Raw genomic sequence first — 21,979 nt, forward strand, 5'->3', positions numbered from 1 at the left:
TGGGATTAGTGTTTTGAATCTTGTTCCGAATTCTTTTGAATTGGTATCTTATCTCCAACTGTTTTTTCAAATGTGTTTGAGTAGTTCGTGTGTGCCCGACTCGGGCTTATGCGGTAGCGTTACGTCACTTTTAAAAAAAGGAAAAGATCCGGTTTCTTGTAGTTCTTATAGGCCCATAACGGTAGCTTGCACTCTTAGCAAGCTTTTTGAACACCTCCTACTACCCTATATCATTAAGCTTGCCCTAAATGATGATGATCAATTTGGTTTTAGATCTGGGCTAGGCTGTCAGCATGCTCACCGTGCTTTGACTTCTTTATTAAAAGATGCCCATCGCACTCGTCGCGTACTTCATTTGGCAACCCTAGACTTGTCTAAAGCGTTTGACAGCATTTGTCATACTCAAGCACGGACAACATTATGCCAGAGAGGAGTAAATCCGTCGGTAATTCACGTGTTACGTTTTTGGTACTCACATTCTTACCTTCTCCTTAAGTCATTAGATAATTCTTATTTTGGTCATATCCCTGTTCGTTGCGGTGTAAGACAAGGGGGAGTTCTTTCGCCGTATATTTTTAACGCTTGTATTGAAAATGTATTATCGAAAATATCGACTACGTGCCTACCAGGATCATTTGATATCTCATATCTGGCTTATGCGGATGACCTTCTTCTAATTAGTCAAACTGAGTCTGGTCTTGCTCGTTCGGTGAAGTCAGTTACTTCTGCTTTCCGTGATATCGGCCTGTACCTAAATATTGAAAAGTGTGAGTTTCTTGTTTTCAACGGTAATAACTGTTCAGAATCACTATTCTGTGATGGTTTTAGTATTTCTCGTGTTAAATCGTTTCGTTGGCTTGGTATAACAATTTGAGATTCTATGAATGCTCTCCGGTCTCGCGCTGTCAAAGATTTTAGTGATAAGCTGAGGCTCGGTACTTTAAAGATTGTAGCAAATCGTGGACACTATAGGGGAAGAGCGCTAACTCGGCTTTACTCAAATTTTTGTGATCATTCTGTGCTCTTCTGTTCTGGTATTAGGCCACTTCTGTTGACTGGTGATCTAAAACGTATTCGCATAAATTATTACCGGTACTGCAAATTTCTCTTTTATATCTACCTCGTTCTTACCGGAATGCAAAACTGTTTAAAAAGTATTGTGCAACAGATATCACTGGTACTTTCGAAAAATTATCTGCGAAGTTAGCTATTGAAGCGCTTTATAGGCTAGGATGTTTTCTTTGCATTATCCGCCTTTTTCCTGTATGGGATAAATTTGTTTCTTTTGTATTACTTTTGCCTTTTTTCTTTTGTATTTTACTCCACTTAACCTCTGTTTTGTGAAGTGGGTGATAAATAAATTATTATTATTATTATTATATGGTAAAAACCACAAAAATACTTGTCTTCAGATGTTTCGAAGACTTCCTTAGAGATCTTTAAAAATGTTTTCCTTCTTTTTGAAACAGTCTGGTGAATTGACGAAACTGGATACTGGTTACTTCTTAGTATTGTCTTAAAAAACTTAGAGAGCAAATATGAAAAATACGGTCAGATAAAAAATAATCAGACCAATTTTTACTTTGTGAGTTTGACCGGAGATAAAAGACATAAATCTATTTGTTATTAGTCCGTTTTCTGTTAATTATAGTTTCTTTGGCAACGCTGCCTAATTAATGGCCAATATTCGAAAGGAGTTTCCCTGTAGCCGAGATAATCATCTTCAATTTAAACTATGGATCCTAAATACTCAGGATTACCTGGAATTGTGTGTATACCCATAAAATCCCAAATCTACTAGTGTAGTGTAGGCTAACAGTGGGTTGCAGGCCTATGCACTATTTGTTTTTTAGCCTAATAAAATTTGGTAATAATTTAGATTCAGGCTTAGAAGCAGGATGTGGTGAAGTATGATGACAGACCATCTATGCTTTTTAAGGCCTATTTATAGTGCTCATAGTTTTCTAGTGTAGCATAGGGCCTAGTTCATGGCAAGTAAGCAGAGTTTTTACTTAATTTTAAGATAGCTAAGTGGAAAGTTTGGTCAAGGTTGGCATTACCTGAACAATTGTTTGGGGTCATGAAGCTATTGTTAATATATGCATTTTGACTTTTTGAACATCTTTTCTCTCTTGCAAAACTACAGCACACTCACTGCTATGGAGTGATTCCTGCCCAAATATTCTTGTATCTTCACATAGTATTACAATCATGTCCGTTTTGTTGATCAGATATTTGAAATCACAATTCTATAATAGTTTAGAAACAAATTTGGGCTATATATTTGCACATTAGGAGGGTAGGGGTAAAGCATAGCATATATCAAATATGTAAACTAATCATTGCTGCATTAATATATGATATGCTTTACCCCCCCCCCCCTAATGTGCAAATATAGGCTATAATAACTCCATAATGGTGAGTTTGCGGTAGTTTTGCAAGAGAGAAAAGATGTTCAAAAAGTCAAAATGCATCTATTAATAATAGTTTCATAACCCAAAACAATTGTTATGGTAATACCAATATTGACTGAAAGGTTAAGTTTTTAATTTATAAATATCTTCTCAATTGAAAGAAAGAGAAAATGTTTTGGTGTTAACCTCACTATAATTCATCTATGTGACATCCAAACTGTATTGGCCCACTTTCAGTCTGAGTTCTGGTCATGCACAGAAAACACAGATTGATTTGGTAAATCTTTGACTTTTGACTTAAATATTTTCACTGACTACCTCTTTCTATGAAAACTAATAATCTGAGAATTATGTATCTGGCTGTAATGTCTATAACTAGAGACTATTAATTAAGATATTCTAGTCTAATTTCTTTTAATCTAGCATTACTGTGTTTGTATGTGTCAACTGTCAAGGGATCTAGTACCTTGTCCCAACATAAGATTAACTAGTGCCCAAACTTAAATTCTTTCCATTATCAAAATTCTGGATTGTTTGGATTAAGCATTGGTATAAAGGGTTTTAATGAAATTAAATGAGTCTATTCTAGTAAAATAGAGGTTCATACCATTTGCAAAGTTATCCCTGGATTTTCACTCAAAACAAGGTTGTCTTTGGATACATTTGCCATTTTTTTTTTTTGTTTTATTATCATAGCGATTCTGGCTACCCACATTTAGTATTGGAATAATTTGAAGAAACTCTGTAGGCTATGTATTTGAGATTGCTTTGAAAATTCATAATTCATTTGATTTTGACAGATCAGACTCATTTTAGAAAAACTAAAAGTACATTTCAGAAGTACAAATATAATTGAAATGTCTTTAATCTCTTCTGCTGCTGGTAGATTTGTTTTCAAATAGTGCCAGTAATCATAGAAAGTACAGAAATAAGTTTCTCAGGATTAAAGTTGAAAAGTTACATGATATCAGCAATTTGAATGAATTGGTGATGTGATGCTATCACAACCTCAATAATTTGTGCTTTACTGAAAATTAAATACATTCAAATGTTTCCACTTTAGTAAATAAAATATTATCAAGACTTTAAGGAATAAATATTAGTATATGTATATTAAATTGACAATCTATGGTCATTTGTTTGTTTTTGTCAGTAAAGTGCAAATTATATTCTTGACAAGACATGTGGGTTTTCAGCCTTATCCATGTTAACTTTTGCTTGTTTTGAGTTTGACTTGGTTATTCATTGTAAATACTGTTCATTTTGGGTTTCATTTATTTATTGATAATGATTTTTGGTAGTTTTATGCTTTGCATGTTATTTGACTTTATTTCTGCTCATTTTTGGATTAAAGGAGCTCTTTACTTTTCTTAAATAGCAACAAAAACCACAGTGCTTTTCCATATCAAACAAACACAACTTAGAGTCAATAGGAAAATTTTCTCAAGACAGTGGAATTCAATTCAGAGAATATTTTGGCCCTGTGTTGAAGGGTCATTTTCAGCACAACACACAAAAAAAGTTTTTCTTGGTCTCAACTTGCCAAATACCCATGATATTTGGAAGCTGTCCATCATTCCTTACCTTCAAAATTTTCCAAAATAAAAGTTAAACTAGACCATCTACTTATAAATGCTATGCTCCAGAACAGGGGCATAGCTCCAGAATTGTCATGGGGGGGGGGGGGCCCAAGAAGAATCCAGATAGTCAAGGAGCAAGAGCTATACCCCTGCCCCAGTGGTATAATTCAACACTTACTGCTGGCATTTAAAGATCCAAATCTCTAAGTAGCTACACCAGAGGTCATTCATTCAGAATTGGACCATCAAACCTAGAAAAAGATTTACTTAGTTCTTTATAAATTTGTAACAATCTTGTGGTCTATTGTTTAAGCAATGAGTCCCTTCTCTTGATTGGATTATCTTTATAGAATAAACTGTTAATGTCATAGCTAGATTTAATCAAGCATGGATGAAAAATAAAAAAGAATAAGCTTCAAAACTGACATTAGCTCAAAATATCCAGTGAAAACTGAAGATTAAGGCTCATAAAAAAGGAAGTGCAACCCCATGGGATTTTTAGGGCTTAAAGTTAGGCTTTTTGCAACATACTCTTCCATATCCCTCCATTGAATTTGTAGATATAAGGTTGCTGCATCTCACATGAAATAGAGCCTGTTGCTGAACAGATAGGTAATAATGCATATTGGTTAAGTGGTAAGATGTTAATTTAAAATGATTCAGACTAAAATATGAATGTCTAAAATCAAAACACAAAAATTGGAATCAAATTTCAAACCAATTTCAGCAATTAATCTTGCTTAAATCAGATTCATGTAATATATTGCAATCTCCAAGTGGAGGCTCTGGGTATATCATTGGGCACACACCCTATCCACATACCCTGACAGGTTTGTGCATATATGAGTATTATATCTCCTTTTACTAATGTTTCATCCAAGGATTATTTAGCAGGTCATAATTAATAGTTGGATACTAATCATGCAAGAAATTAAAATTTGTAGGCCTGAAAATGGGGCCCTTGAACCTGTTAATGCCTAAGAGTCTCCAAGTTTTGATGATCACAAATCCGAAGCTAATGTTTAAACATGCCCAAATTTTGAGTCATGCACACCTTCTGCCAAAAAGTACCATACAGTTTGAATTTTATATTCTGATGCCTAAAGCAAGACAATTTACAAAAAATTTAGACTGCTGGCCATTACGTTATAGGCTTCAAAGTTTGAAAAATTTGGATTTTTCACTTTTAAAACTTTGAAGCCTGCCAATATTTTTTTTTCTAAAGGAAAGTAGTCTTAAATGTCTTAGAAAAAGTCTTGTTGACTTTTGGTATATATTCTACCAATTTCAAGTGAATCAAAGTTCTTTTCCCTTTTATGCTCACTTCCCTGGCAACCTATCACATAAGTGACCTATCTTGAGTGTTCATTCACAGGAAAATAAATTAAAATGATTTGTGTCCCAACTATTGCCTGTCACTATACAGCCCACCAGTCATTGTCATGGCAGCTTTGATGGCTAGCAATTTAATAATGGTAACTATTTCAAACAATACAAGTAGAGTAAATTAAACTAAAAGGAAAGAAAAAGCAAATGCAGAGAAAAATCAATGACCCAAGTTGATCTATTTTGTACCAGCATGTGACTTCTTGGTTTGGTATTGCTTTGTTATTGTATTGTATATTTGAAGGCATAAGCTGACCCCCATAATCTATCCAAATTATTTTTTCTATAATAACATTTTAGCAGGAAGACAAAAACATTGCAACTTGCTTAAGCTGGAACCTCTAAGACTTCTGATCTCTTTGATTGGAGTATATTAGAAAGATTTTGTTTTTGCCACCCCATCTTGATGCTTTATCAGAAAGCAAGGATGCTGTGCCTAATCTAAGCCAAAAACATTAAGCATTTTCAATCTGTATGATTGGAGGACCAAAGTTATTCAAAACTATCCCATGTTATGGTATTTAGCTAAACTTTTGTTGCAGCAAACAATGCATTTCTTTTCAGTGGGTGTGTTTTTTTCTAGTTAGAAAGTTGGGAAACCTCTTCAGGATTTTCTGTAGGCTCATCTAAAAAACAAAATATTTTGCTATAGGTCCAAGAATTTTGCACAATAAATTTAAATTTATTCAATGTAAGTACTAGTGGACTCACTTGACATGTTTTCACTAGGACAGAGCTCACTATTGGAAATCTCAGACAAGGCTTATAAAAAGTAATACTCTGGACATATTATTTGTGGCAACAGCTACAAATGGAAAACTTACTATATTCACATCAACATTCTGTGTTTTTAAAAGTATTTCAGAGTTTCATACAAACCTTCTCTGTCCAAATTACTCACAATGTAATGTTCATCTTCTATCATCAAACTGTCATTCTTGAGTTTCACAACATCAGTTTTTGTACAGGCAAAAGAGTAGGGGTAATTTTTAAGAGTAGAAACTGATGCTAGTGCTGATAAAATATCACTGCCATCTCGCGTTTGGCGTTTCCCCCAACCTTTGTAGCTGTTTTTTTATGAGAATAAGGTCAGAGCCTTGTGCAGTTCATTTTATTGGTTAACTAATAAGTAGATTTTGAAGTTTTTTGGGTGATTCTTATTAAACTTTGAAGGTTCCTTTTTTATAAGTGAATTCTTAATTAACTAGAAAGTTGGCTACAAAACTGCCATTAAGAATTGTTTGTTCTTAGATATCTTCAAAGAATTTCTGGCAAGAAATTTGAACTTGACAGCTCAAGCTAGCCTCCATGGTAAAAGCAAACTCTCAAAATATGATGATTCATTTAGGGATGCTGCAGATTGAATAATGCTGCTGTTTGTTAAAGTTGCTTGCTCAAAGGGTCTATTTTTAGTACTGGAGTTTACTTTTCTTCTTTTTAAAGAAAACAAAATATGTAAAATTTCAAAAAATAGTTGATTTCTTGATAGCCTAGTTGGTTTTAGCCTACTTCATTGTTTTGACTGTTTCAGGACTCCCCTTCTGATGGTCTATTCCTAATTTTTTGTACAGCTCACATTATAGGAACTTAGAATTGTTTTTTCCAAGATTTCCATTGTATTTGCAAAAGCCTGGTGAACTTTCTTACTTCAGCTAGTTCACTTTCTAGCAAATAAAACGCCAAAAGGGAAAAAAGTAGACTTGTTAGTTAGCTAAGTTTCGCTAAATTGGACATAACTTAAACGTTTTTGCCAATTAAACTATTATTGCCAAATGCTGAATGATGTTGGTGATTTTTTTTACTTTATCCCCAGTTTCCACCTTTATAAGTTACCCCACCTCTGGGGAACAGGCTTCATGATTTGGGGCTACTATTGACTAATAGCGGTGAGACTTTTGCTGGCTGATACACAAATTACTGGTTTCTTGTGTAGCCTACGTTTGAGGCTAAGTAACATTTATTCCCATCTCTTACCATGGAGAGTTACATGTAACCAACTGTCAAACAGTTTGCTGGTATATCATCAGGATTGGCTGATTGTGCTGATCTTAAATATATAAGCATTATTAAGTTTAATATTACCCATCAAAGGCTACAAGGCTGAGAAAATTAATGATAAACATTTTCCCCAAACTTTATTGATGAATTGTTGAAAGAGAGCTATACTGACAAAGTATTGCTAGTTGCAACTACTGCTACATGCAAATTCGGCGATCCAGTCTTGAAGTACAAGTATTAGCCTTTTTTGAATAAAAAAATGTGCACATTTTTTTTTATATACAGTAAGTTGAATTACACAGTGGTATTGTTTCAAGGATGGGCAAAATTGGCTCAACTACTCAAAAATCTCAATTCTGACGATTCTCACTTGGTCCAGGTTCATCAAGTTAATCTTAATATAAAAATATTAGGAAGCCAATAGTAAGTTTTATATTTTAGTAAAAATTAATAAAGCATTTATCATAATATTATTTTTGGGTCAAAAAATACAGAATAAAGTTAATTTTAAGCTGAAATAGCATATTTAAGGCCAACTTTATGGATTGTGTCATACATTATCTAGAATTGAGAACCCTCTCTGGGATATGGAATTTAAAAATTCCAAGGGATTGGCGACTATAGAAGTTGTTTGATAATGAACAAACAAAACCAAAATATTGTACCTACCGCACTGTATTTCAAAATTTTTACGAATTTGTTTGTTCTGGGAATTTGAAGTGTTTCTTTACTTTATATCTGTTAAATCTACAAGACAAATGCTAGCAAGACTCTCCTTCCCCTCTTTCACTTTGTCTGTCTATCTTTCTCTTCCTCCTTCTCTCTCTCTCTCTATCTCTCTCTCTCTCTGTTTCATACTGCATGTATCCCTAACTCTCTCTGTTTCATGCTGTATGTATCTGCCCGTCTCTCTCTCTCGCCCCTCTCTCTCCCTTTCTCTTTCTCTCTCTCTCTCTGACTCCCTCTCTCACTCACTCTCTCATTCTTTCTCTCTCTCTCAACTCTCATGTTCTCTCTCACTCTATCTGTCTCTTTCTCTCTCTTTTTTTTCCTAATTCGTCTTGGTTTTAAAGTTTGGTATTATGTTTGGATATCATTTTATTTGTTTTTCACAATTTTCTCCTCTGCGATTACTTTGAAAGCTTCCCAAGAAACCTCTAAACGTGCTCCCTTTCTTCTCAGAAAAAATCCCCAGACCCATCCGCTCTAAGATAGGACATGTGTTCATCATTTTTTTTGTATTTAACAGCCACTCTTCTTTTTACCCTTAGTACATTCTAGTTTTTAATGCTCAGATTTTTAAATGTTGATTCATTACATTTTTAGTGACAATTCTTTTGTATGAACAGACATAAACCTTAGTGTTTACTTTCTATGTATTTTAGAGTGTTATTGTTTTTGAAACACACACACAATTTTTGCTAAAAAAAAATTTTCTGTGAAAAAATTGATATTATTAACAAACTGCTAAAAATATTATTGTTTAATAATATCAATGTTTTATTATAGGCACATGACCAACCTGATGTCTATGAAACTAGTGATCTACCTGAAGCTGATCAGGATTATGAATTTGGTGTAGTAAGTATAGCACTCAGTTATCACTCTAAGGTATGGAAAGCTATTATTAAAAAAACTGATATTCTCTCCCCCCCCTTCTTCTGTAAATTGTCCTTCAAATTACATATGCAAAATAAAGGGGAACAAGCTTAGTTCCAAAATGTGCAAGAATGTCCATAATGATACACTTTACAAAATAAGAGTTCCGTTCCAAAGATCCCGTGTCTTTGCACATTTAATACTCACACTGTGACTACTCTTATTGTAACTATCTACTATTCACACATTTCACCCATTATGAAAGAGCCTATTTCACCTATTTCAGACTCTAGTAAGCCACTTGTGAGCGGATACTAGTGTCTGTGTTTGACCAAATCTTAAGAAGTTCCAACTTCATATTTCTCTAACTCTAAAAGAATCAGATTCATCTCTCTCAGACTTTTGTATAAACCTAATTCACTTATTTCAGACTCTAGTATACCACTTGTAAGCCAATAGTAGTGTCTGTGTCTGACTGAATTTTGACAATTTTGCACTTCATATGTCTCTAACTCTAAAAAGAATCCGATTCATCTCTCTCAAGCCTTGGTAATAACCTAATCCACCTATTTCCGACTAGAGTATACCACTTGTGAGTTGTCAGTAGTGTCTGTGTATGACTGAATCTTGTGTCTCTGAATCAAAAAAGAATCCGATTCATCTCTCTCAGACTTTGTTAAAAAATAACTAATTCACCTCTTTCAGTCTCTAGTATACCACTTCTGAGCTCGTTGTAATGTCTGTGTATGACTGAATCTTGAAAATTCCCACTTCATATGTCTCTAACTCTAAAAAAGTTCGATTCATTTCTTTCAGACTGTTGTAAAAAACCTAATTCGCCCGTTTCAGACTCTAATATACCACTTCTCAGTTGGTAGCAGTGTCTGTGTTTGCCTGAATCTTAATAAGTTCCCCTTTGAAATGTCTGTAACTCTAAAAAGCATCTGATTCATCTTTGTCAGACTTTGGTAAAAACCTTATTCACCCGTTTCAGACTCTAGTATACTACTTGTGACCTGATAGTAATGATAGTAATAGTGAAAGAATCCGATTCATCCCTCTCTCATACTGTGGTAAAAACCTAATTCACTTATTTTAGAATCTGGTATACCACTTGTGAACTGATAGTAGGGTCTTTGCCTGACTGAATATTGATATATTCCCACTTCATATGTCTCTAACTCTAAAAAGAATCTGATCCATCTTTCTCAGACTTTGGGGAAAACCCTAATCACCCATTTCAGACTCTAGTATGCCACTAGTGAGTGGATACTAGTATCTGTGCTTGACTGAATCTCAATAAGTTCCCACTTTATATGTCTCTAACTCTAAAAGAATCGGATTCATCCCTCTCAGACTTTTTGTATGAAGTTAATTCACTTATTTCAGATTCTAGTATACCGCTTGTGAGCCGGTAGTAGTGTCTGTGTCTGACTGAATCTTGATAAATTCTCACTTCATATATTGCTAACTCTAAAAATTATTGGATTCATCTCTCTGGTAAAAACCTGATTCACTTATTTCAGACTCTAGTATACCACTTGTAAGCTGATAGTAGCGTCGGTGCATGACTTTATCTTGATAAATTCCCACTTCACATGTCTCTAACTCTAAAAAGAATCTGATTCATTTCTCTCAGGCTATTGTAAAATGTAAAAACGTTTGACTTGCTAGAATACCCAAAAAATAATAGAAACATAACAAAGTACTGCATAAAATATTTTTATTGAAAAAACGACATGTAAAATATCATCATAAAAATGAAAATGAATGCTTCAAACCCATTCCATAACATACTTCTTTATGTTTTCCCTTGACATGGGACTTATTCCAGTTAGGGGATAGTATACGCGAGTTTTAACATGGTTTCAGCTACAATTGCATCATACATTTTATCATTGGTATTATTGGGTTCATTGACTGGATCTATATTCCTTGGTGATACCAAGGACCGTCTTTATATTCCTTGGTGATATTGTCTGCCAATGCCCTTTTTATTTTGCTTTCGATTTCACTGTCTATTAACACATTTTTTTTTACATAGTTTGCACTTCTGGCACATAGACAAGATATGTATTATGATGTTAGTGCAGCAGTAGGCCTTTATTTTTGCCTTTGCTTTCTTTTGTATGCTAATAGTGAAAAAAGAAACAAACAAAAAAAGAAAAGAAAAAAGAAACAAAGTGAAACACAGAAACAAACACACACCATAAAACTAAACATAACAAATATAAACTATTAAAAAGTAAAAAATAACATTTACATACACACACCATAAAACTAAACATAACAAATATAAACTATAAAAAATATAAAAAATAATATTTAAAATATAATAATAATAATAATTAAAAAATATGGAAAAACAAAAAAGAAAGACTGTTTTCTTACTTTAGTAATTAATATAGATAAGTACTCGAACGAGGATTTAACCCTACTCATCCATCCAATTACATAGGTCAAGCAGCATAGCCATACATAATCAACCGCAAAGAATGGTCCATGGACAGGCAGTCTTAATACAATTACCTATTGCTATTGTATTGCTGATACCTCCTTTTGATAACCTGTTTGTTCATTTACGTCTTGAAATTTTCATCTATATGCTCTCAGCCTTACAAGTAGTTGCAATAGAAGTAGTAGTCAAAGAAGCAGTAGTAAATGTAGCAGTGATTTATATTGCCTTTTGGTAAGATGATCTTGCCCTTTAAACAGTCTCTGGATGTACGCTCTTTTGACAATGTACATGCCCGTAGCAATTATTGATTTAGTTCAAATTTTCTCTCAGTATTTTAAATTGAGATGCAATAGTAGTGGTAGCTAACAAATGTTGCCTTTTCGGTCATCTCCCTTATATTTCCTGAAAGTTACAAATGGATATATTCAGTAATTTCTGAGTTATGCCCTTTTGACAATCTCTATGCACATAACGTGTTTTGATTTAATTCAATATTCCTGCAACGTGTTGATAACTCAGTGATAACATTGCTCAAATGGAACAATATTAAACTAAAACGGACAGAAATCATTCTTTATAAGTTGGTTTTCCCCTCAACTCCTTGCTCGTAACGCTCAACTTTTACAGTTTAAACTCTTTGAAAAACCTTTCCAATGCTAAGTTTTTGATAAAACATATCGAAAACATATAAAACATAATAAACATAATAAAACGTAAAATACATATAGGCATAATAAACATAATAAAACATATAAATCATAAAATATATAAAACATAATAAACATAATAAAACATATAAAACATAAAATATATAAAACATAATAAACACAATAAGACATATAAAACATAAAATATATAAAACATATAAAACATAATAAAACATATAAAACCTATCCAGCTTGTCTTATCACCAAAGAACTCAAACCTTTCATATGCTTTATAATTTAAGAAACGCTTCACTTCAAGTGACACTTTATCTCATCATCAAAGAACTTGTAATGGAGAAAAACCTATCGAGTGTTATGTACGTAAGAAACATTTTACTTCAAGTCTCAATTTATCTCATTGTCAAAAGACTTGTATAGAAGCAAAACCTTTCAAATATGAAATAAGTAAGAAAACCTTCTTTAAAAAAACCGTCTGCTTGCTCATTAAAGAACATACTGAAAAAAATCGTTTCAAATGTGATATATATGTTAAAACATCTTCCGAAAAATCCTACCTATTGATTATTCAAGAATTCACAGTGGGGCAAAACCTTTCAAGTGTGAAATTTTTGAAAAAAAACATTCCGCCAAAAACATTGTTTTTCCTGTTTTTTTTTTTGGCGGAATGTTTTCTGGCATATTTCACGTAAGCTAGTAATTTACTTTAAGTGAGTTTTACTTCATTTTAGTTTTCCCTGTCGTCAAGGAACACGTATTGAAGAAAAATCTTTTGAATGTCAAATTTATTTACTGGAGACATAATTGACAACACTGGATGTGTCGGCAATGATACCTTGAGCTCCACCAGGTGGTTCCGTTGCTGGAAAAAGAAGAATAAGATAAAATATTGATTGAGAGCTGAGGTAGCTCCAATATTTGTTCATTAAAATTTTGAATAGGCAAACTAAAAAAAAGGTAGAGATGTTATATACAAAAGCTTTGATTTACATAAGCTCACCTGGTTGAACTCGTCACCAGGAGTACCTAAACGGGACTTTTTCGAAGTATTGTTACCATATGAAATCAACCACCGTAAGAGGCCATCCCAAAAGAACATTTACTTAGTTTCTTGACGTATTGTCAGATTATGGTGTGCCATGAAACTAGATACAAAAAAAACGTGGTGATTATCTTTAGAAAGATAAAAAAGCTATTATGATTTCAGTTTCACCCCAGGATTTCAATTCGTGATGCCACCACCCTCTTTTTACAACCGTCAGTTAGCCCCATCGACGTTATATTTTCTCTCTTCATGCTGACGGCCATCATCTCTACTTATTTTAATGTTGCAACTAACACCTTTTTTGTATTTCTAGTTCATATGCTTTTGGATATTCTATTTATTTCCCCTCTGTTTAAAAATAACTTTTCTTAATTTTAGGACACAAGCGATTCGATTGAGCAGCTCCATATTAGCACAAATGAATCCATTTCCAAATTTCGTGGTAGATGGCTAGATGGCTCTAAAGTTGATTTCTCTGACAACATTGCCAAAAGAAAGAAGAGTGGCTACATAGCCCAAAATGAACTATGGGAACTTCAAGCTCAGGGTGAGCCTGAAACTCCTCTTCAGAAATTTCGTCGACTTCAGTGCGAAACGAAAGAACTCCTGGAAGACCTCTCTTCTGCAAAGGTGATGTCAAATCTTTGTTGTCATTTTAGGCCATGAATGAGTGGATATCAATATTAACAACGAACACCTACTTTAGGTATTGAAAACAAGAAGAAAGCGCTTTGCCTTCGAATAAACATTTTCAAACCATTGAATTCTATAGAACCTACATATTTATAAAATATAAAAATTTGACAGAAAATAGGATGCCAAATGGTTTTAAAGCGCCTAATGGCCGATTCGAAGTTTGCTACTATTGTTTGAGTTTGCTCTGCCAACTTACTTCAACAATTTTTTCAGGTGTTTGCAATGTTGATCTCTTCACATGACAAGAACTTTTTCGGAAGGCAAATAATTTGAAGAGAAAAACTGTGGTCTCTTTTGATAACAGCCATACTTTTTACCGTCTTTTAGGTATAGGTGTTTTATTTCGAAAACATTGTTTCAAAACAAACAGAAAGATTAGAAGGACCATGGAAGTTTCAACCTCCTAAACTACGGATTGTATTAGTACCCCAAATTTTTTTTACTTTTTCTGTTCCCGTCAGTTCTCCTCCCCCCTCAGAAGAAAACAAAGGGTGTCTTTTGATGGTCCTGGGATAAGAGCTTGTAATAATTGATACTTTGTTCCGAAGTAGTTTTACTTTCATAGAAAAAAAATTGGGAGAATTATGAGCTTCGTCTGAAATTTAGAATCTAATTACCGCTCTTCCAAAAAGTAAACCCGTGACAAGTTTCTAAGTTGCGAAGCACACTTCAATTTGTGGCAAACTATCTGTATAAAAGGCTTTCAAATTTAGCGTCTTGTAACGACTTTTCCCCCAAATGGAGGTCACAGCGTTTTTTTCTTTCTTTTTGAACTTGCAAAGCAAATATTAATATATGTTCGGCCATCTAGAAGATAAATTGGCATTAGTTACTTTCTCAACAAATAGGCAGATGACAAGTTTTAACTCGCGAAGTAAATTTTGGTGCCTGGTAAGCTGTTATAGGCAATGCAGTAGCGCTGCCGAAGTCAAAAGCGATAAGGCTTCAATGTAATAATGTCTTTTTTAAATATTTTTTTCCACAGACCACTTCATATGGAAGGAGTCGTCTGATTGGAAATTGTAACTTCTAGCGCCTTTTATAAGTAGCAGTGATTGGAGGGCAATTAGTCCCTGTCCTCTGCCCCTTTCTGCTGTACACCTTCCAAAGACATCACATCAAAATGTCAAGATGGCCATTTTGTTCAAAATAGTTGAAAGGTCCAATACCAATGCCTACGGGGATGACATGACCCCCCACAGTCCTTGGGGCAATAGCTGTAAGCTATGCAAGTTGCCCTTAGTTGACATATTAAGTTTTTTTTTTAATGAGAAAGGGGGATCACGTTAGATCCTGGGTCTCTAAAAATGCTAAGGGTATTAACGCAGAACTGGAGGTATTGCTGGAGGATGTTGAACTAAATTAAAACACACTGTGTGTATGCATGTTAACAAAGGACGTCTCAGTAACGTCTCGGGAACGGCTTTGGGTATTAAGTTGAAACTGTCTGCGGATGACGTGGGAGATGTTGAAAAAACCAAAGATACTATGTAAATACTATGTTTTTATTACTACTACTGCAACTGCTAGTGTTATTACTACTACTTCTAAGGAGAAAGTATTAGGGTGAAAAATTCAAATCAAAGTACACTGGACAGTTAGGTTATCAAAAGGGCGAATTAGTAATATGTCAGGAATGGCTTAATGTAATAATCTGAAACTTTCAGGGGATGTTGGGGATGAGGGGATTCAAAGGGGATGTTGAACTAAACGAGAGACACTATGTGCATACTGGTACTACTAAAGCTGCTACTACTACTGAGACTACCGGTTTTAAGGCTAAACGTTCAGGAAATGTTGAGAGGGATGCTGAACTAAATCAAAACATCATGCGCATTCAGGTTGTCAAAAGGACGTATTAGTCGTATTTTGGGAACGACTTAGGGTATCAAATTGAAACTTTCAGGGCATGTTAAAGGGGATTTCGAACTAACCAAAAGATCCCATGTGCATACTACTACTACTGCGAATACTTTCTACTGTGACTACTTCCAAGTACGACTAGTTGTGACTCCGACCAATTGCAGCTGCAACTATTTGTGACTGAGACTACTTACAACTGTGACTATTTGCGACTGCGGTCACTATTACTGCGATTGCAACTCCGATTATAACTTTGCTGCTACCACTGCTGCTTCTGGTACTACTACTGCTAAAATTGTTGAACTAAATCAAAACAATTTAAGTGCACAAAGGATGTCAAAATGGAATAGATGCAATACCTCAGAAACGGGATACGATATTAAGATGAAATTTTCATGGGAAGTTATGGGCGGGGTGTGTATAAAACTAGTAATAAACACTATATATATATATATATATATATATATATATATATATATATATATATATATATATATATATATATATATATATATATATATATATATATATATATGCTTCTGTGCAATATCCCAGGAACAGCTAAGGGTATTATGTTGAAACTTTGCGAGCATGCGGTTTGGTAATTTGGAACTAAATCCAAAGACACTATCTGCAACCAAGGTTGACAAAAGGGCGTGTCTGCGATATCTCAGGTTGAAATTTACAGGGAATGTTAAGAGGGGTGGTTGCTTAATTTTGGTCTAGCCTCAAGGTTGCAATGTTGAGGGCATATTGAGTTAAATTAACAGAAACAATGTGCATCCAGGTTCTCAAAAGGGTGTATCTGTAATATCTTAGGCTGAAAATTCCAGGGAATGTTGAGAGGGGTGGTTGCTTAATATTGGTCTATCCTCAAGGTTGTAATTTGCTGGTGATCAGAATGGATTCAGGCCTATACAAGCCCAAAGATTATACAGATTTGCAGTTTATTTATATGATTAATATTCCTCGCAACCATCAATCCAAATTTCTATTGTGCATTTATTATTGAAACTTGTTGTAAAATTTCGCTGTAAATATAAATATGATCCGAAATTTTGATTCTTGAACCGAAAAATACTACAAATAATTTTTTTTATTAATCAATATAAACAAAAATCTATGTCCATTAAAACGAACTGAAATTAATGAAAAAAAATGAAAAAAATAAATCTTCACAGTAGAAGTTTTTCAAAGAGTAGTGAAGAGTACCGCTAGAAGACAGACAGAAATAAAGTGAAATTGTGATTCAAGTTTATAACAAACATAAATCATTATCAATAAACAGTTAAATCCCAAAACTTACATAAACAATAATAATTAAAAAAAAATAATGAAGCCAAACTTAAAAGGCACAGAAACTACCACAAACAGAAGTAGGACTAACGCCCTCTATGCCTTTTGAAGACTGGAAGGTCGTTTGGTTTACTGAAAACAAAATACATTTTTTAACGTTGTCTCTTTTGTAATGTTAATAGATCTAAAACTGCTGAGACTCTCTGGAATGAATATAAATATATTTTAAACTGTCAATCTATATTCCATTAGTTTTTTCAACAATCTTGGTTATTATGGTTATTTCTTTTTCTTTATCGATGCTATAACAGACAAAAACAGTGGGGAATAAAAATTTTTGTACATTAAAGTAAAATGTGTTTTACTAATTTACTGGAAGTGATCTATGTTCGTTTTACACTCGAAGTACTGTTTGAGTTTGTTTTTGCTCGTCTTAAGTTTAATGTAGTCCTTGACATTTCTTTGAAAGACTTCTTTTGAGGAAAAATCTTTTTTTTTTAATTATCTCGTCTTTTTTTTAAAATTATCTCGTATTGATAAGAATTTGGATACCCTACAGGTTTTTAATTTGCGAAGCAAATTTCGGTGTATGGTTAGTGGTGTCTATGTATTGAACAAATAGGCACAGGTCATTATTTGAACAAATAGGACCACTGTTTTTAAATATGGAAACTAATCACAATATGTACCTGGCAGACTTAAAAACCAAAAATTCTAAGAAAGGAAATCTAAAAAATATATCGCGAGAGTCTTCCTAAAGTCTCCTCTTATTATCTTCTATTTCAGTTGACCAAAGTTTAAAGATAACTTTGGTCAATTGAAATTATTTAGTTTCATTTAATAATTTAATTATTATTTAATTATTTAAAGATAACTAAAAAAGGAATTTTGTTTAGTTTACAGCAGTACTGCACTATTCAGTTTGATCAATAATTGTTTGACCTGAATCTATGTTGTATAACTTGAATAATAAGTTCTTCAATTGATAAAAATATGTATTTTAGGAGGATCAGATCGACGGTGTCCCATTGCCAGTCTTAGCTGGGCAAGTAGAAGAACTGATTAAGCAGTTAGTTTCCCTAAAAACTGAGGAAGTGACTGGGGCATCGTTTAACACTTCTTCGGAGGCTCAGAGGTAGAAATTCACTTTTCGTTTGTTTGGTATTTATAAGCTGTTTTACACTTTATCTCTATTTTTTTTTGTTTTTAACTAGGCTGTCACTATCTTTTTTTACTTATAGTTTTCACAGGAATCCTACTTGGTCCTTAATGTCCCTTAAATTAGAGAAGGTCCCTAAAAGTGTCTTTTTGCAAGATTGAGCCATCTCAGTACTTCTGCCAAGGAGTGTTTTAGGTGTGTTCGTGACCTTTAGGGTTCCAAAGACTGCCGGAAGAAGTATAAAAAGTTAAAAAGTTTAATGAAAACTAAAAATATATATGATACAAGTCCTTAGTTCTGGGGTCAAAAAAAAAAGAAGAAAAAAAGGCATATTAGACTACACACATTTCTATAAAAAAAACATATTGCACACAAAACATAATCTTTTTCGTCCTTTACTTTGTTTACAACTTTCGACATGACTTTAATTGATTAGGTATAAAAACCCCATATATCATTTTCGGGTAAATAAGAAGGCAGAATAACTTATGTCAGAACACAATCAACCACATTTGACTTATGCAAGGTAGTAATATACATAAGAAAGGCAGTATATGTGACATTAAGAGGACCAATCTTGAACTTAAAATGGGAATCGGTCACAAATACAATGTCTTGTCCACAAATTCTGTCGATTCGTTTTTGAAGCAAGCTTTGCAAATAGAACACAAGAAGGAGAGAAAAACCAAGGGGAATGCCGACACATTCTTGATAAGAAATTAGATGTTGGGAAGTCACTTAAGGATGTAAACATTTGAGGTCCATTTGGGGGAAGACACACTTCAATGATGATGGATGAGGCACAGCTTATACTAATAGACATTACAAAGCTAAAATCAGTCACAGAGACTTTAAATACTCGATTGGAGGCTATAGTCTGACAAAAGAGTGCAAAAAGAGTTTTCATGCAATTTCATTGGTTGATTTTCTTTCTGGTTTCTTTATAAATCACCAAATCACAGTTGGGCTTCAAATCTACGCAGCTTGCTAGGATAACCTAGCAAGCATATGAATGAGACGCTTTTCTCCTCTCTTCATTCATGCCAGAAATCAAGGATACAGAATTCACAGAGGATAACCAAGATAGCCTATTAATGATGGACGAAAAGGTTTGCCGCGCTTTGCCTGTGGATTCACTTATGCTGCCGGGCTTCTTTTTGTTTTTGTTGTTTAGATATGTATCACTGGGGGTTTGCTTTTGTTCTTATATTTCCCTTATTGAAAAAATACATTCACGAAAGTAGCCATTGATGTCCAAGCCGTCCGTACCTAATCCTTATATCATTGTTGCAGCGTTAGCTGCAACCTAGTGAAGAACGATCCTTGTCCCATAGTAACCAAAAATTTAAAAACAACTTAAAAGAATATTTAACTAACATACTAGGAGTGGTCAATGTTATTCACTTTTAACTCAACAGTAATTTGCAGTCTCGAAGTTTTTCTTATGGAAGAGAAAAAAAAGCAGTTGCCGGTAATTGCATTTCTGAAGAAGTCTACAGGAAGCAAAGTAAAAGAAAACAAAAACAAATAAGTGATTTGAAATTTCACGGTTTTGTGATAATTTTCTCATCATTAAGCTATTATTTATGTATTTTTTCAATTTCTTTTCCTTCATAGTTCAAATTTAAGAAAAAAAAACAAATAAGAAACCTTGGGAAATTTCTGCTGGAAAGCTAAGCGGTCGAATCATCTTGATATTTCTCATGCCTCTCCAGGAGATTATGGCGCTACAAGCGATCGTTGCTGACCGTCGTGTTTTCATATTTTCGAAAGATCGCTGTTAATAGCGAGTATGATGTGGATTGTTTCATTCCAACGGTAAACAATAGCTGGACCAGGTCCCTTTTTCGGTGTCAGGGAGGTCCCTAAAGGTCTTTTTTCCGACAAAAAGTCTTTAAAGATCCTTTATTTTACTCCTTGAACCTCTATCAGCCCTGTTTTCAAAATTTTGAAACTAGTTTTTGTGTAAAAATAGACAAAATAGGCAAATAACCAAGAACGAGTATTGAGCCAAATAGTCATTGTGCACTTTTATAAGTCTAGCTTTTTATGATCTTTATTATAATTTTGTAAAAATTCTACAAAATGTTTTTTATAATTGAAATATTTTTAACTTTTTATAATTATTTTTAATTATGAAAATATTTTCAACTGTTTATAATTTTTATAGTTTCGTAAAAGTGCTTGTTGGTCTATTTGATCTCGTAAATTTATGCGGATAACATTAGGATTATCATACTCAAATTGGATACTTACACAGAAATTCTTTGAATGATAACGTTGAAATGCTATCAATATTTCCAGCAAAAGGGAAGGACGTTTTGACTCTCCTTCTTGACAACACTGAGTGAACTTTGTCAGGCGGCTCTTCTGCTTTAAAGATTTTTGCTTCGTTTTTACTTTTTTAATTAATTCGTTTTTAATTACTTTAAAAAAATAGCCGAACATATTTATTGCCCCGTTCGGCTTGTTATAGAATCCCAATACGCTCAAGAATGGTTGAGCCGAAAAAAGGGCCGAGATCTATTTGTCTCTGAACGTCCTGACGTCTTGATTCCAAAGGCAAAAACGGCTTGAACGGCTAGATTCCAAAGGCCGAAAACGGTCTGAACAGGTTGATGCCAAAGGCCAAAAACGGCCTAAACGGCTTGATTCCAAAGGCCAAATACGACTTGAAAGGCTTGATTTCAAAGGTCAAATACGGCTTGAACGGCTTGATTCCAAAGGCCAAATACGGCTTGATTCTAAAGGCCAAAAACGGTTTGAACAGCTTGATTTCAAAGGCCAAATACGGCTTGAAAGGCGTGATTCTAAAGACCAAAAATGGCTTGATTCCAAAGGCCAAAAACGGCTTGAACGGCTTGATTCCAAAGGCCAAATACGGCTTGAAAGGCTTGATTCCAAAGGCCAAGAAAATCCCAATATACAAACAAAACTTCTGGGAACATGAGCTTCCAAAATAAACTCCTAAAAGTGGCCCATAAACTGTTTCTTCCGGTCAGCTTGAAACTTGTGCTTGGAAGTCCTGGACCAAAGTGTTTCTAATGCACAGAAACAGTTTTGGAAAAACAGTTCTGATTGACCAAAAAATGGGCAAAGGATTTCTCCTTTCAGGCTGGATCTCTGGAGAATAATAATAAAATCTGCACTGATCACATGAACTTGCCTTAATGATTTTTATTTCCCAAGACCAAAAGACTCACAGATTTGCGACCGTTAACTCATGTTTTTAAACTTCGTGCATCCGGCTAGTTTGAAAATTATATCCATAAGTCCCAGGTCTATGTGGACCCTAATACAGAAAAAAAAAATAACAAATTAATTCTGGCTGTTTTTAAGTTCAAACACAAATGAGACGGGCCAGGTAGACCTCAGAAAAAAAAAAATACAAATTGATTGCATCGGTTTTGGCATCAGAAAATGGTCCTGAAAAATAATTTTTTGCTGATTGGCTTAAAATTATAAAATATGTAGACAGAACTAAAGGAAGACACCTTCATCTAGAGAATAAAATCCAAAGAAAACTGGTTCATCAATTCTTTGTAACAATGTGAGGCTCAACCAAAAAAACTTTTCGCCTATTCGCTCTGAAATATGCATAACTTGTTGGCTTGATAATTGTATTTCAAAACGCATTTTTTGCAATGGACTGGAGCTCGCTCTTTACTAGGTTCTATCCGACACTGCAACCATGATGAGAGTATGGGTGGTGCATTAATACTCAGAAAGATTGAAACTAAAATACCGGATGCTAGTACCGTGCCTGAAATACTACTTGTGCCAGCTGTATAACAGTCCTGAATTGAATATGTAAAAAAGG

General features: G+C 34.0%; 1 protein-coding gene across 1 annotated transcript in view; it reads left to right on the plus strand.

Annotated features, from left to right (window-relative positions):
• The first annotated feature begins 1,659 nt into the window (after positions 1–1,659).
• LOC136026850 (dynactin subunit 2-like) overlaps positions 1,660–21,979 on the plus strand; it is a 50,198-nt gene continuing 29,878 nt past the window's right edge. The window contains exons 1-4 of the mRNA XM_065703568.1: positions 1,660–1,768; positions 8,888–8,959; positions 13,524–13,775; positions 18,005–18,135. Of these exons, the coding sequence (XP_065559640.1) occupies positions 1,736–1,768; positions 8,888–8,959; positions 13,524–13,775; positions 18,005–18,135 (488 nt within the window). The 5' untranslated portion in view covers positions 1,660–1,735. The remainder of the gene's footprint in view (positions 1,769–8,887; positions 8,960–13,523; positions 13,776–18,004; positions 18,136–21,979) is intronic.

This window comes from Artemia franciscana, chromosome 5 (genome assembly GCF_032884065.1).
Source record: "Artemia franciscana chromosome 5, ASM3288406v1, whole genome shotgun sequence".
NCBI classification, from domain to species: Eukaryota; Metazoa; Arthropoda; class Branchiopoda; order Anostraca; family Artemiidae; genus Artemia; species Artemia franciscana.